Source organism: Hyposmocoma kahamanoa, unplaced genomic scaffold (assembly GCF_003589595.1).
Source record: "Hyposmocoma kahamanoa isolate Upper Pololo Valley unplaced genomic scaffold, ASM358959v1 134, whole genome shotgun sequence".
Lineage (NCBI taxonomy): Eukaryota > Metazoa > Arthropoda > Insecta > Lepidoptera > Cosmopterigidae > Hyposmocoma > Hyposmocoma kahamanoa.
In genome coordinates this window covers 710,879-728,235 of record NW_020653477.1, presented here as the reverse complement: position 1 = coordinate 728,235, position 17,357 = coordinate 710,879, and the positions used below count along the sequence as shown (strand labels likewise).

Sequence of the window (17,357 nt, the reverse complement as noted above, 5' to 3'; positions counted from 1 at the left end):
CGCTGTACTATTTCAGCTCTCTAATTTGTGATTTCAGTGCAAACGAGAGTTCATATTTAAAAGTGATATAATGTCCATTTGCCTGATATGTTGCCAACGATGGATGGCCCTTATTTCGTCTCTATTTCTGGTTATATACCCACTCGATGCCGTAGAAGTTCTGACTGTACGGGGTTCAGCCAATAAATATAACGGGAGAACACAACAGTAAATCAACGAAATAAATGGTCAGCTATCCCCAATAAATAAAATAACAAATTCGAATGAAAATACATTAAATAGTTTTATTCAATACAAAATTAATCACTTGTCTTTCGGGCTTTTGGACCAATTCCTGTCAACTTCCTTGGGAAGAGACCAGCTCTTGGACCGATCCCTTCTCATTTCGTTGGGGAAGACAAATTTACTGCTGTCGACGCTTGCACCGCGCGTTGGCTCCTTCGGTGGAGTGTGGTGTTTGGACTTGGAGCGCGACTTCGAGCGACGACTGTGAGAACGAGAGCGTGTGCGCGAACGCTTACGAGATCTTGAGCGCGAACGGGTGTGGTGAGACCTGTGAATTTCAGAATAACATAAATACAGAGGAGCGCATCTTAAGAAAAAAAAAGGAGTAGATATAAGAGTAGGGTGTTCTTTTTAAAAGATTTATTGAGTTAATATTCAATTATTTTTGTGAAATTACTCCACTAGTTTGTATATTATTAATACAAAAATCGAACACTTAGAAAAAAAAATCTTCGATTCGGCCGGATTCGAACTGACGTCTCCTAGCAAATCGTGCCAGATGCTATGCCAACTAAGCCAAAGAACGAACCAGCGGAACTCAAGAATTTTTTTATGTTTGTAGTTGGATCTTTGTACTTGGTTTTTCAACGACGAGTAATTTCACAAAAATAATTTATTATCAATTCTATAAAAAATTAATTACAATTAATAGCGTCATCTCTAGCCAGGGCTGGTAGCCGTAAAGGTATCTAACTGGGTGACGAATTACTTTCATAGATTTCTCATAGATGGCGCTACGACTAAATATATATATACCTGATGGTAAGCTACATGCCTATCCATAACAGTTGCAGTGCCACTCAGACCTTTAAATCGCAAAGATCTGAGGGGCACTGCCACTACGCCCGTCACCCTGACACATAAGTTGACAAGTCCCATGTGTCTGTAATTTCACCAGCATATAGCGTTGAGGCAATTGCTACCCATCTGGATTTATCCCTTAGTCGTGAGTGTCATCCAAGATGTAAGTATGCGGCTGTCAGCAGTACCTACCAGTTCCATCTTTACCTTCTACTTTTTCTTATCTTATCTACGGTCCTTTGTGTGCAATAAAAAAATACTTTTGATATGGATGTGTGATGGTAAGTACAAAGCAATATTTCTCTACGGTTTAATTAACACTAAGAATTCCACACAAGCGTCGTACTAAAGATGTTTACGTGGTAATTGTAAGATAATTATGAATAATCCCTCGATTTACAATATACTAATAGACAAACGGAGCGGGTGAGCGAGAAAATAATTTAAAACGTAGTAGATACTTCTACAGCTAATCAAACTAATAATATTGCAAGTGAATTTATTTTTCCGCATATAAATCGCGTATAGTTGTTTCAAACAAAGCGACATTTCGGACTCTTTAAAGGGCTCCAATTCTAATAATTTTCTTTGTCTTTGTAATTCTATTGAGGCTTCACTGAGTGTTGCAATTATGAAAATATTTGTTATTCTGTCAAAATCTTTATTTTTTTTCTTAATGAATGGCTTGTGAGATTACTTTGTGTCAATTGGACGTAGTTAAGCTAAAAGAACCCAATCCATAAAATTATCAAAAAATAAGTTATATGTAGCAAACGGTTTCTAAAATCTAAACTCTTAGATCAGCAAAAAAAATTCAACATATAAACATAAATAAATATCTCTGCAGTTACATGACATTATATGTTTCGAAAATAAAACAAGAGTGAGAAACATTTTTAAACTTCAAACTGCCATCTCTTGAAAGTGACTGGATGTGCATAGGATCCGTTTTATTTAACTACGTCCAATTCTGGCAGAGTCCGTTTTCAAGTTTTATAAAAGTCATGGGGGGTGTGTTAGACAATACACAGACAATTATGTTCGGTGACTCAGAAGGACTATCGAAGAGATTTTTGCACAACTACTAAAATTTAATTGCAATGGCAATTGAGTCTCAATAGCAATATTATACTTGTAAACAATAGATGCGCAATCTGCGCCTTTCTTCATATTTACAATTTACTTGAAAGAACTATGAATTCCAAGCGTGGACTCTTAAGTTCATACATTTTCAAGTATATTTCACTCACTCGTCCATTCCATTTCTGATTACTATCTATGTCCACTGTCTCTTTCCACCAGTGAGGCTACAAGAAATTAGGGAAAAATTTTTTCACTGGTCGTATCCCTTAATGCACTATGGCTATTTCATTCTGACATAATAAGTTTGACATTACAAAAAACGAGACAAATATATTTTTCTTTGAAATTTCAATCAGTTTCAAAGCTAGTCTTTAAATTTGAAAAGTGGTCCCACATTTTAGACAACTGTTTGAAGGATATTGCGTCTCTAGTGCTCAATAGTGTCACAGGAATGGCAATGATGGCATTCATTCATTCAATCACTAACAATCGATGTTGCCTTACTAAAATTACCATGGAAATAATGCATATCTTAATTTTTGTCTCATGTAATCAGCTATTTCGGCTGCTACGACGCATTTACGCAAACATACAGTCAATCTGTTGACAGCTTTAGAGCCCTGTCTCACCGGAACGCCATGGCGACGTCGCCAGCAGTGAATACTTGGCTACCTCTGGCAATCGAATGTCGCCAAACAGAGTAGCCAAGCCACGTATGTCGAATGCCTAGTTAGTTATTCGGCGACTGTCTGGCGACTGAAGTGAGGGTAGCGCTGTTTACACGCGGACATTATATTGGTTACATCGCCAGCGCGCCAGAGTCGCCGAATTCCACATCCCTATGTGGAACTCCCCTGAGTCGGTAGTGGCTACGCTTCCAAATTGGCGACGTCGCCAATCAGCCATACATTTCACAATATAAATTTTTGGCTGCGTAGCTGGCGACGTCGCCATGACGACCCGGTGAGGCAGGGCACTTAAGTCTTCAAAATGAAATGCATTCTTTTATAATAATAAAACTCGATTACTTACATTGTAAGAAAAACCTTAAAGAACTAGATGGCTAGTCACTAACAGTCTCTTAACTTTTAGCCATCGAGTATATGACCAGAAATAGAGACGAAATAAGGGCCATCCACCCTTGGCAACTCATCAGGTAAATGGGCCTTATATCACTTTTAAATATCAACTCTCGTTTGCGTTGAAATCACAAATTAGAAAGCTCAAATAGTACGTAGGTCACTCAGTAAGTTTTGAGATAAAGAAAAAATATTAACCATATTAATATAATTTATTTTACATTTTTTCAAAATACTCTCCACCATTATCTACACAAAGTTTCATTCGTCTAAAATAACTCTGAAAAAACTTTTGCCATTCTTGATCCGTCAGCATTGAAATTGCCATTTCGTAGGTAGCCACTGCTTCTTCGACACTCAAAAAAAAATTTTCCTTTGATTTTTTCCTTCACTGTTGGGAACAAAAAGAAATCGCAGGGAACCAAGTCAGGGCTGTACGGCGGGTGATTTAAGGTTTCTATATCAGATTCCTCAATAAACGGCTTTGTTCTGAGGGACGTATGTGAAGAGGCGTTATCGTGATGCAGCATGATTCCCCGAAGCCCGGTCTTTGGTCTCCTCTCCCGCACAGCTTGGAAAACTTTTGGCAATGCTACTGTTGTGCACCATTCTGAATTAACAGACCTACTATTTTGTAACATTGACGTCGACAAATGTCCGCTCCGAGAAAAAAAACCAGCTACCATGTTTTTGCCGACGTTTCGAGGTCTTTGCAACTTTGTCGGTAATTGTCCCTCTGCGAAGACCCACACCGACGACTGCTTCTTGCTTTCTGGATCATATTGATAGATCCATGTTTCATCACCAGTAACGATTTCTGAAACACGTCTCAATGTCCCGTTTTCGAAACGTATAAGCATTTCTCGGCACCAATCCACTCGAGCCTGTTTTTTAGTACCGGAGAGCAATCGTGGGATCCATCGACAACAAAGCTTCCTCACTCCAAGATGTTGATGCAGGATAGTATTGACGCTCCCCGAACTAATGCCTAGGATCTTCTCAATGTTCGTGTACGTGATTTGTGGGTCTTCTCGCACCAACATTTCAGATGTCCACACATTTTCTGCAGTAACTCTGTTTCCGGGCGTCCGCCTCTTAGGTCATCTTCAAGGTCAGTTTTGCCTCTTTTAAAATTCCTTAAACCATCTAAAAACTGTTGCACGAGAAGGAGCAGAGTCCTCTAATGCTGTCTGCAAACGTTCCAAACTCAATTGTTCAGTTAAACTACATTTAAAATCATAGAAGATCATAGCACGCAAATGTTCCCGGTTAAGATCCATTATTGCAAAGAAAAAGCGCGGGAAGCGTTGTAGTAAAATGACTAACAATGTCATTTTTTTTTTAATTTAGCTAAATTGCTTTTGGTGATCTATTTTTAAATAAATTTGCTTTTTAAAAACAAATAATACGGGTGCCTTCCATTTTTAAATTTCGAGCATCTCAAAACTTATTGAATGCCCTACGTACAGCGCCAACAACTGACCTGTATGTACGTCTATTATTCTTTATTCCAAAAATATTCTGTATTTATTGTAATAAAGATAATATCTCTAACAATGGGGGGCTGTTATATTCGGTGGTGTGGGAAAAACAGCAAAACATATAATTCCAAAACAAACGGAATTACATTTTATCGGTAATTAAATAATAAATATGTAATTTTTCAATTAAGGTCCATTATAGCAAAGCTTAAGTTAAACTGGTCGATTTCAAGTGAAACAGTTGACGATACCCGTCAATTGCTTCGAATTCGGACTGGCCAATCGGAGTGCAGTTGTCACCATAATGATTTGGCAGAATAGTTTTCAAATTTTCAATGACATTTCGTCTCAATTTCTGGTTATATACTCTTAAATATTAGCAGAATACCAAACGTACAAAATCTTGCCACTAACACTCTATCGACACACAACAGGGCCCAGGTCCCATGGTCACGGCTGAATCAGGGCCCGAAACATTAGTTTGTTTGAAATAACAAATCGACTCATCCATAGAACAAAGACCTATATGCAGACTTCTTACTCATAGGACATTGTACAATTCGTTAGTTGTTCTTCGCTGTGGATACCAGATCAACCATTGTTCGATTTTGTATAAAAAACGCAATAAGATACAAATATTCTGAAAACACCTATAGACAGGTCTTAGTTTAGATAACGAGATTATGTATTTATCCTATTTTCGCTGTATAATCACATAGGACTCTGTTCTTCGGATGAGCCGACACATATGCGATTTAGATCGATTTTCCAATCAAATCCAAAAAATTATTCCAATTATTATTTATTACAGCATTTTCACATGAGCAATACATAATTGAATAATGTTTGATATTTATTTTTAACAGACTTCAAAAACGAAGTAATTTCTCAATTCGACTCCATTTTTTTTTTGTGTGTGTATGTTACGCGTTGCTCCGGCACCGATTTTGAACCGATTTTGATGATCCTTTTTTTTGTTGGAAACAGGGTACCTCAGTATTGGTCCCATTTAAAATTGAAGACAATATTCCACCTCTAAGGGCGGCAAACTAGGGGATGAATTCGGTTTCGCGCACTTTCAGGTGTATTTCTACAAACTTTTGAGGTCGGTTTTTTTTAAAAAAAATTATGATTATAAATGTTTTTCATTTATATTTTGTTATGGGACGGACTTTTGGCCAACCGAGCACAATTGAGTCAACGTAAATGGCACATTTGTCGGATGCTATATTAATTTTCATATAATATTTAAAAGCGCAGCTGCAACGCCACTTTTGCTGACTAGATGATATAAAAATTGCAGCACTTCTACAAGCGTCTAATTTGATGGCCCTGTAATAGCGTGATTGTACTACACGATCGATCAGTTTTAATAAATTACTGAACTAACGGCATGAACGCAGTTTCTTCTTTCGGCACTTCGACTTCGCATGCAACTACGGGAAAAGAAAAATGCACAATATGTAGCGAAAACAATCCTATTGACTACTATCATTAGTTACAATTATCTTACTACGACATCACTTCTTAATTTGTAGAGAATTTCAGGCATTATATGTGGCCACTCGTTCGTTTTTCTTTCTGAATGGTAAGGTCTCAAGCATCGAGTATATAACCAGAAACAGAGACGAAATAAGGGCCATATATTCCTGGTAACACATTATCGATACAGCTTTTATAAATATCAACTCTCGTTCGCACTGAAATATAGACAGGCCAACTACTGACACAACAAATACCGAGTCTCCGTATATTCCAAAAAATATTCTGTATTTATTATAATAAAGATAATATCTCTAACAATGCCGTTCTGTTCTATTCGGTGGTGTGGGAAAAACAGCAAAACATCTAATTACAAAACAAACGGAATCACATTTCATCGGTAATTAAATATTAAATATGTAATTTTGCCATTTTCGTCAATTATAGCAAAACTCAAGTTAACTGGTCGATTTGAAGTGAAACAATTGACGACACACATTGACGACACCCGTCAATTGTTTCGAACTCGGGCTAGCCAATCGGAGCGCAGTTGTCACAATAATGATATGGCAGAATAGTTTTCAAACCAATTAAATGACATTTCGTCTCTATTTCTGGTTATGTACTCGATGGTCTCAAGTGACGGAAAGAACAAGTCGTGCGCCTGGTGGTAATCGACATGCCTACCCATAACCTTTGGCAGAGCCATGATATCTTCCTGTCCTTATCCCACGCTAGATGGGATCGGCACAAGTATTTTTCTTCTATTCTCCTTTATCACTTCCATACTCACACCTTTCTTATCTATGTCCTCTTTCGCACAAAGTCAAAGTCAAACAATCATTTGTTCCATAGCCAAAATACATTTACACATAAAACGTTATATTTTAAGGCTTGCTCTTTTGAAATAAATTTAAATGTCATGTAATACACTTTGAATCAAATTTGTGTTGAATCTAGACTCTTATCGTCTTTCCATACATCTTTATCTAACACACAGTCTTCAATTTGGTCATCATGGCGGCCGTTTTATTATCCAATCTTGGATGAAGACCTCTTCCCTCTTCTTCCACTCTTGGCGATCCTGTGCCCGGCTAATCTAGTCCCGACCTCCACACGGAGACGACACCGTCGGATGTTGTCCAACCAGCGCTGCGGAGGTCTGCCGCGCCCTCTGACGTCCGCTCTGGGTCTCCACTCAATTACTCGCCTTGTCCAGCGCCTCTCGTCCATTCTCGCAATGTGCCCCGCCCACGCCCAGCTTTTCTTCGCCACGACAACCATGACATCTTTAGCTTTGGTCCCACTTCGGATTCGGATCCAAGCGTTGCTTTTTCGGTCTCGCAGGGTAACTCCGAGCATTGCTCTCTACATGCCCCTCTGCACGACTCGGAACCTCTCGGCGGATTCTTTGTAAAAGTTATGGTTTCCGTATCATAGACGAGCACGGGCATGACACACTGCCCACATGGGCACACACACAATTTGGTAATATGATTTTTTTTATTAAAATACTTTTAATGTAAGTTTTAAACTTAGAAAATGGTAATTTTAATGTATGCTCCGGAATCTTGTAATCGTTTACCTTAGTTGAACGAAATCGTGTTGCCATGAGTTTGGACTTAGTTCTAAGGTTAATATTATGGATATCTTCTTTCTTAATGAAATTGTGTATTTTTTACGGGCATACAAAATATTTCATTAAATGTACTGTGATGCAACAGTCACGATACCAGTCTCCTTAAACTTTTCTCCGAGAGAAACCCGTGCACCTAAACGGTACACAGAACGAATCGCTGCATACATCAAACACAATCCATCCGTCTTTTCTTTGGCCTTACTTTGCAGAGCCACTCAGAGCTGTAAATCGCGGACATGAAGGGCTGCGCCCGTCACCTTCAGACCTAAAGTTGATAAGTCCCTTGTGCCTGTAGTTTCCACCAGCACCCTTACCCTTCAAAACCGGAACGCAGTAATGCTCACATTATTGTTTGGCGGCAGAAATATGCATTTTATGTCAAATAGGATATTGTAACCAATACATTCCCTTATTTGTTATTTTATATAAAGAAGAAACAAAACAGCTCGATGAAGTTTCGAAACATCTGTAACTAGTAGTAATCGATAAGCAATTAACCGCAAAATTTGAAATCTAAACAATCAGCTTGTTGTAAAATAATATGTCGTAAATTCAGACTAACTAAAGGACGTCATAAATCTAATCTACAAGTTAAAATACTCTTTCACTTAGTGCATTTGCTGCTTCCGTCACGTAGTGGTCTAGACATTAATATATTGTAATAAATAACCTTGCTTTCTTTAACAACCACTAATATAAAAAGTAAACTTAAAAATTATTCAGTAAACAGCTTAATCAATTGCAATATATTTGATTGTTTATAAATGTATTTATCAAATTTCAGTTTGTTTATGCAAATTACTTAAATATTAGCAAAAATTTTCTGTTAGCAAATTGAACATATGTATTGTGTGGATACAGTTCGCATTACTACGAACCGTAGTGGTTTAAAATGCGACTAAGAAACATTGTTTTATATTACGTTTTAAATAATAAATAAATTAAGAAAAAAACAAAGCAAGTGAAAAACAGGTAAAGTACTTTGTTTTAAACTTTCACGATTTTTACACATTATTTGATTTTGAATTCGGAACTTAATCACCGTCAGCTCAATAAGTAATTTTCTTCATTTTCACGGAACATTTGCTGGAATCAGGTCCAAACCACTGGATTGAGCTTCATAATCCCAAGATCCTTTCTACAGAAAGTCATCACTAGTAGAATCGTACGTGAAGCTATTGAAATTAAAAAACACCGTAATTTCAACCGAGGAGATGGTTTTAAGCTTTCATCGTCATGGGATCCAGTTATCAGCAAGTGTAAACGACATCAAGTATCGCCCGACAAGTTGCCGGATGTCGTGAGTGTTGTGTCGGTCTAGTGAGAACCCTAGTGCACAAATAAATAATGAAAATCAAGTGCGGGTAGTTAGCAAAACTCGCACGGCTAGAAGATGCTGACACCCGTCTCTTCAATCCCTTTGAGACCATCAAGGTAAATAAAATATGTTTTATATGTGATTTAGGGTCGTATTCTAAAACTCTACTCAATGCTCGAGTCAGGATTACACTGGAAACACAAGCACTGGAAATACGACTTTAATGGCAGGGACTTGAGTATGATTTCGAGTGCTTTAAACCATACTCAAATCCTGACTTGAGCATTGAGTAGAGTTCTAGAATACGACCCTAAGTCCCGAATTAAAAATCAAATAATGAAAAACAGATGTAATTTCAAGCATTATTATTTGTAAATAAGCGACACTTATAACTTCTGGTTGGTCCTTAGCTTTATTTTGTAGCGGTTATTATTTTAATTAAAGACATAAGTTAGCTACCATCATTATCAATCAATCATACGTCCCACTGTTGGGCACGGGTCTCTATCTAGATGGTTAAGCCTTCTATAATGCAGATTTCATCACAATGTTTCCCTTCACGTTAGCGAGAGGAAATGCTACTAAATATCGTCGCCTTAGAGCGACTTTTCGCTCTAAGGGCGCGTTCAAATTAGCCGCCGTTAGCCGCCGTTAGCCGCGCTGCAGCAGCGCTGTAGCCACGCGGCGCGCGACGTCCGCGCGACTGCCGCGCGATTGTCACTTATCATATAATTTCTAGAAGCGCTGCAACCGCGCGGCGGCCGCGCGATTGTCGCGCTGCAGCTACGCTCGGTTGCGTCACGGTTAGTAAGGTGTACATGTTAATTTTTCAAATTAACTACCTCGTGTAAAAATCGTGTCCGCCATCTTGGATTTACAAACAAGTGGCATATTCGTAATGAGCACCCCCAAATACCTGGAAAACGATACCCAACTTGCCATTATTCGAAAAATCGTGCCCGCCTTCTTGGATTTGGAAATGAATGCCATATTCGTAATGAGCTTCCCCAAATACCTCGAAAAGGATACCTCATATTGCATTTTTTTGAAAAATCGTGTCCGCCATCTTGGATTTACAAATAAGTGCTATATTCGAAATGAGCACCCCCAAATACCTCGAAAACGATACCCAACTGGCCATTATTAGAAAAATCGTGCACGCCATCTTGCATTTAGAAAAGTCGTGTTAGCCATCATGTATTCAGATATGTCATTCCCACAAGGATTATCAAAAATCAATTTTTTAAAATTCTTGGCAACCATCTTTGATTTAGAAATTAATGCCACATTCTCAATAATCACTCCCAATCAACTCGAAAGTCTATAATTCTCGTTGTCGATCGACAATGTCGATTATACGTTGTTGATTATATTTATGCGTTCTGGTATTCTTTTTATTATTTTTTTCTTCAGTTTTAACAAAATAAGTGAAAGTAACGTTTCTTCGTCAGAACCCATCGTGTAACTGAGTCGAAAGATAAAACATCACTAAAAATTTGGTCGCACTTCAGCAGCGCGACAGTCGCGCTCCTGCCCAGCGGCTAATTTGAACGCGCCCTAAGGCGACGATATTTTAGATATTTAGATAGTACTAAGTCGCAAACGGCCAATGTATGTCGGCCTCTGTCGACTGTTTCTGAATGGTTGACGGACTAAGTTGCAAATCGTTGCCTTACTTTCTCAAACTCGTATCTTAAAGCACAAAGTTACTGAAAAGCAAAAAATAGATTGTATATACAAATTCTGCGGCCTGATTTCACATCACATTTCCTTCATATTCACACACTGACTTTTACCTATTCTTAAAGTAACGCATCCAAATTAACACCCTTGATAAGAAATTTAAAATAAATAGCAAGTTATAATTATACTACTACGCTACGCCAACTAAGCGTCTGATACGGTTTACTTGAAGACGTCGGTTCGAATCCGGCCGGATCGAAGGAAAGTTTGTATTCGACCTTTGCATTGACTTACAAATAAATGACGAATAAATGACTTGATGAATTACGAATAAATGACGGGTCTAATACAAAAACCACGAAAAAAATGTCCCAAGTCAACCTATTTAAACGTAGTGACATGTAAAGGAATATGAAAAAGCTAGAACGTTGAAATTAAATTATAATGTCATCGCAGTACTGTCTAATTTTGCTTGCTTCGCTGTCAGTCGAACAAACGAAGACTAAAGCGTGAATGACGCTCTGTATACGATTTTAACGCCCTATAAGTTAGGACACTTTTTAGCGCGGACCCGACGTCCATATAATTGTAAATCAATGGACCTTTGTATTAATAATCATAACAAACTAGTGGAGTAATTTCACAAAAGAATTGAATATCAATTCAATACAAATTTAAATAGAAAGTTTTGTCATCTCTTGAACAACAAGATACGTGTTCGAGAAAGTAAGGCATTGAAATGACCAATTTGGGCTGGCCATTTGCGACTGAAATTTATGAAACGTTCTGTGAAACTTTATAACTGTCCTATAATTATGTTCGTAGAATCTTTACACCTCTCTCTTACACCAAGACTGTCCCTATTACACCAAGGGTGCGAAATGAGAGCTAAAATCGGCCTATTAAAAGGAGCTATTGAAGTGCAAGAGCAGACCAACCTCGACCGTCGGCTCCGCGAATGTGACCGTCGGCTGCGACTTCTGGAGCGGCTCCTGTAGCGACTGTGCGAGCGGCGCTGGCGGCTGCGCGAGCGAGACCGCGAATACGAGCGACGCCGCGAGCGAGAGCGGGACCGCGAATACGAGCGGCGGTGCGACCGCGAGCGAGAGTGCGACCGCTCGTCGTGATCATTGCGGTGCTGCTCGTGCAGGCGCTTGAAGTATCTGCGGATTTATTTATTGCTACGTGTGTATTAATATTATTTGTATGTATATGTATATCTATATCTTTCTATAGTCTGTGTTTTTTGAAGACGGAGTAAAATGACATTTGCAAGGTTGCCAGTTTAAAAAAAATTAAATAGTCATGTAGTTGTTGTCGATAGTTTTATCGATAGATTACGCAAGATAAAATTTTGCCAAAAATTACTGAATTATGAATGTTATGACGTTCTAATGATTGATTACTAATTGCGTTGTTGCCATCTTTATTCTTATTTTGCCAGTTGGCCTACTGCCACCGAAATAAATTTTTATTCATATACATTTTAACAAGAATAAGCAGATTTGATTAACTAAATTGAATTAAAATGAGAAACTTTAAAATACGTCTCCTCGTTGTATTTTTCATAGACATCATTCTAAATACAGTATGAGGGGTGAGAGGGGTCCATGGCTAGAAAAAGGTTAAGAAAAGGGTTGCATTAAGGGCTTTGAGTAACGGCGTAAGGCAGGGGTCTTACGCTATTATAATAATGCACACACTCAACATAACCCCGCACTAGGGAAACCCTGTGTCGCAGGTTCCATGGACACACACGGAGACAACCACAAATTACACCCAAACTCACGAGAGAAATAAATGTAGGACATACAAATATTTCTGCCGGCCCGGGAATCGAACCTGGGACCTCTGCGTGCCAGTCCGGCATGGTAACCCTTCGGCCACGGAGGCAGTTATACAAACAAATATATTATACAAAGCGATTAAAGCGTCATCGAAAAATCGACAAAAAAGAACATGATCCAACTTACTTATAATACTGGCTATTCGCATCCGGTCCATCAAAGAATGGCATTCTAGTACCGCCTCGTCCCCTTCCTCTCCCGCGGCCCCTGCCCCTGCCCCTGTGGGGGCCGAAGTTCTCTGGCGGCGGGTAGTACTGGCCCCGCACCGGGTAGTACATGGACGCTGCAAGATCGTCGTCGTTACACGGGAATCGATAATCTGTAGTTTGTGAGTGTCATGTTAAACACGTCTTTGCACGAGCAAGTGTGATGAAACAAACGTGATGTGATGAAAGCAAACGGTGTCATGACATCAGACAAAATCGACCGTAATGGCCTAAATTATACACACGGGCTGTTTCATTACATTATCGCCCTATGGATTTTTTACGTCAAGATTTTAAAAAGTTTTTAAGCTCGAAAAATCTGAACGTATATTTTGCATAAATTTGAGGTCTAAAAAAACTAAACATTTGCGATTTAACTATATTGTAAGGAAGAATAGCTGGCAATCTGTTTAAAAAAAAAGAAACAAAAAACCCGCCATTAGCAGAATCCGCAAATGTTCTGTTGTGAAGCGATATTTATTCATACAAGAAATAAATTATCGTTGTATCGTCAAATCACAAAGAAAACACTATTTGAAAATTTAAAAAAAATACTGAATGTATCTCATTGGGAATAGTGTGATTGTTTTTATTTATTAAGGATAATATATAATTTTGTGTTTTGTCAATTCCACAATTTTGAGTTAAGACTGTGTTTGGGTAATTTTTAGGGTGCTTTTCTAATTTCGATGGCAATTTTCATTATTTAACTATTCTAGAATATTATCATAACAAACTTCTTAATATTCAAATATAGTACCCTGAAATATTATTTAAAATTTCACGATAATACACTCCAATACTTAAATCATAAAATATGCCACTGAAATTAGGTAAACTAACCTGAAAATTACACATTTGGTTTCGTATACGATATATAGATTGGGGAATTATTGTTTAGAAACTAAAGTCAGATCTAACCATTGGCCTCTCCCATTGGTTTTATCTTATTTATTTATTGATTTAGGTCGGTATCATAATGACTATAATCAAAATGACGTGATCAGCATAAGGACTAGATCGCAAAACAACCACCTCTGCAGAAAGACTATAACTTGCAATGACTTGGTAGCAAAACGACTAGATATCGAAATGACAATATCGTTAAACAGAGGACATGGTAAAAGGACAAGGTGCAGTTTAGTTAAAAATTTGTTGTTCTAAAAATACGAATGAAAATAAAGTTAGAAACTTGGTTCCATTTTATACTTTAAACTGTACTTAATAGTAGAAATATTTTTGAGAAATGTAATGTCAATCTTCTTACGGCTCGCGTGGCTAGCTTCTATTTATTTTCAAACTTGTATTTTTATAAACAAATAAAAATACAAGTTATAAAAATTTTGTTTGATTGTTTTGTGATGTCATTAAATGTTTAACCAAACTGTACTTTGAAAAAACAATAACGAAATCTAGTTATTTTGTCTCTCGTTTTACCATGTGGTCCATTTAACGATACCTAGTCGTTTTGCTACCAAGTCATTGTAAGGTATAGTCTTTCTGCAGAGATGGTGTCTTTTTACGATCTAGTCCTTATGCCGATCAGGTCATTTTGAAGATATAGTCATTATGAGACCGACCCATTGATTTGGTGGTCTGACGACCTCCGTGGTCGAGTGACTTGCACACCGGTTTTCATGGTGTAACCATCTCAAAGGTCTCGGGTTCGATCCCCGGCAACATCAATCTAGAAACTAAACTTTTCTATATTGTCTCGGGTCTGGATGTTTGTGGTACCATCCTTGTTTCCGATTTCTATAACACAAGAGCTTTAGTTACTTACTTTGGAGTCAGAGCAACGTATGTTATGGTATGATATATGATATTTATTATATATTATTATTATTATTGGTCATTCACTGCTGTAATACCTTTGAGTCACACATTTTTTTTATTATTCTGCGTATGTGTACGTCGCCAATGACGTAAGCTGAAAAATATTCTTTTGTCTTAAGTAGTTTACAGGATACTCATACTTTGAGGCGTGAAGGGGTATCCCGGCGGCGGCACGGCAGCGTACGGTGCGTAACCGGCGTACGGTGGCATCCCGAAAGCGCCCGGCGGCATCCCGTACAGACCTAACAACCATAACTCTATTATAAATTTAAATCATAGTTTTATAAGATAATAATTCCCATGATTTTTTTAACACGACTCATGGTACTGTAATATCCAGGAGACAAGCATTATGTCTGGAAACCTGTACCCAGCTGTGGGACCAGAAAATAGGCTGAAGATGAAGAAGAAGGATCTCTAACTTCAACGATAAAAAAAAATGCATATTTCTCCATACAAAAAAAAATCTAAAAACTTCAAGAAATTATACAAGAATAAAAGTTGTTAGGAATGTTATTATCTATTATATAAAAAAAATTAGCTCGATACTCCACAAGTAATTCCTATGTCCAAGAAGTATTAACTTGGGCCCACTGTGAGGCGAGGCCGAGCGCTTCAGCGAGGCCTTGTATTAAATACGAGTTAAGCAATCCCCGTTCTAGCTGAGGTTTATTGTGTTTTTCTCAAACAATGTGACAAGATGAGACAATACTAAAGAGAAGAAGATGTATAATATAAAAACTACAAAATAATAACTAATATTAAAAGTAATATTTAACTTCGGGCCATCGAGTACATAACTAATTGGTCTATATTGCCTCGTGTTTTGAAGTAGGCGGAGTACAATCCATTACTGTATTTTGTTATCGCTCTCCTTACTAGAACTCATTTTCGCGATGAAAATGCAAAAAAGACGAAAAAAAAAACCAAAACACTTCATATTACTTTACCGCCTTTTTCTTTTTTTTAAAGTAAGCGGTACTATACGATCCCAGCCTTCGAGTCCGGTAGTGGTCAGCTTGTCGGTTTTCTATACGATATATATTTGATAGTTTTAGTTTAGTTTACTTTAGTTTAGTTTTAGCGCTTTGCTTCTCTCTAATTTGAATTTCAATTTAAAGATAATTTCAATTTGGGGCTAGGTTCGAGTGCAAGCTGTTAAGGCTAAGGTGAAATTGTGGCTAAGAGTGTGCCGGGGCGAGTGCTCACCGGCCGTGGCCTTGTTGTACTCCATCTCCCTCTCGGGTGTGGTGAGCTTCTCGGTCTTGATGCGCCTGTAGCCCCGCGCGCGGTCGCGCTCGCGGCTGCGCCCGTCGGACGAGATGGAGCTGATGGACGACTCGCGGCGCGAGCGCACCGGCTTCTTCGTCTCCAGCGCGGAACGGATTACGATGCGACCTGCCGAGATCACAACTCTAGAGCTGTCTATAACGGGTGCTCGGTAATTCCATGGGGAAAACGGTGGAAATTTCAAGTGAAAGGAATAAATAAAATTTTAAAATTTTAAATAACACGAAATGAATATAATAATCAATGTCGCTTCCAGATGCACTCAGTCCTATATCTGTTACGTTTGGAAACAGAATAAATTTCTACCCTACGTAGAATTTTAAAATTTAAAATAGATTATACACTACCTTCTTATAGATCATCACACTGCCTTCTTATGTGATAGTATACAAAATTGTAGTCTTAGTGAATTTAATTTTATTTGTTTTTGGTAGTAATTTATGTCTTTGTAATTTATAAGTTAGTTACATTACAAAATAAGCCAAGTGTTTGTGATGGGTACGCAATAAAGCCCGAATTTTGGCAAATATGGATGTGTAATTTCTCATGTAAATGAATTGTTGTCTTATGACAGAATTATTTCTTATGAGAAATAAATATTTCTTAAACCTCAAATTTCCAATTAAAATTAGCTCGTTGTAACTGGACCATTTACGGATTGTTTTACGGATATAAGCAATGATGTGACAACTTTATGGAGAAGTTTCTGTAAGAAGGACGAATACAGGAAGAAATACCTGCAAAAGCGGCAAAAAGTTCAACGTCTTTTATTACAAATGCACCAAGTGATTTAAGTGAAAGTGAAAACGTGAATAATGACTCCCGCCGTTTAAAAAAATATTTAAAAACCTTAACTTCTTTTTGCCATTCTACAAGTACATAAAAACACAATAGAAAATATTTAATAAGGATCCCGAAAACTAAATGAAGATCTGGCTCAAAGGACATGTATACAAGTCAAAAATCCTAATTTAAAAATTGGTAATTCCACTGATAACCCGCGTCGTCGCACTCTCACTGAGATGACAACAAGCCCTAGTGACGACGGATTACGGAACGGCACAGCACATACTGTTATTTAAATTTTTTATAGTTAAAAAAACCTTAGTAGCCAAAAGGCCCATTTAGATGGAGAGAGTTTCTCGCACGCTTCGTGAAGAAAACTCGTAGGCGATTATCGTAAGCAATAATCGCCATAAGATTATCGTATCATAATGTTTACATTCATGCAAGAGCTAAAATCTCGCCTACGATTATGTCATACGAGATTCGCAAGCAACTTAATCGCCTCCTCGACTGTTTACACAGAGAAATATGTAGTAAGGAG

General features: G+C 37.9%; 1 protein-coding gene across 1 annotated transcript; it reads right to left on the bottom strand.

The window, feature by feature from the left end:
* Positions 1-382: 382 nt before the first annotated feature.
* LOC113240351 (E3 ubiquitin-protein ligase RBBP6-like) lies at positions 383-16,898 on the bottom strand. The gene is made up of 7 exons (XM_026477632.1): positions 16,886-16,898; positions 15,950-16,165; positions 14,881-14,982; positions 12,825-13,017; positions 11,790-12,014; positions 6,120-6,165; positions 383-553 (listed from the first exon to the last, which is right to left on the bottom strand). The coding sequence occupies exons 1-7, from the start codon at positions 16,896-16,898 to the stop codon at positions 518-520; spliced, it is 831 nt and encodes a 276-aa protein (XP_026333417.1). The 3' UTR covers positions 383-517.
* Positions 16,899-17,357: the final 459 nt, after the last annotated feature.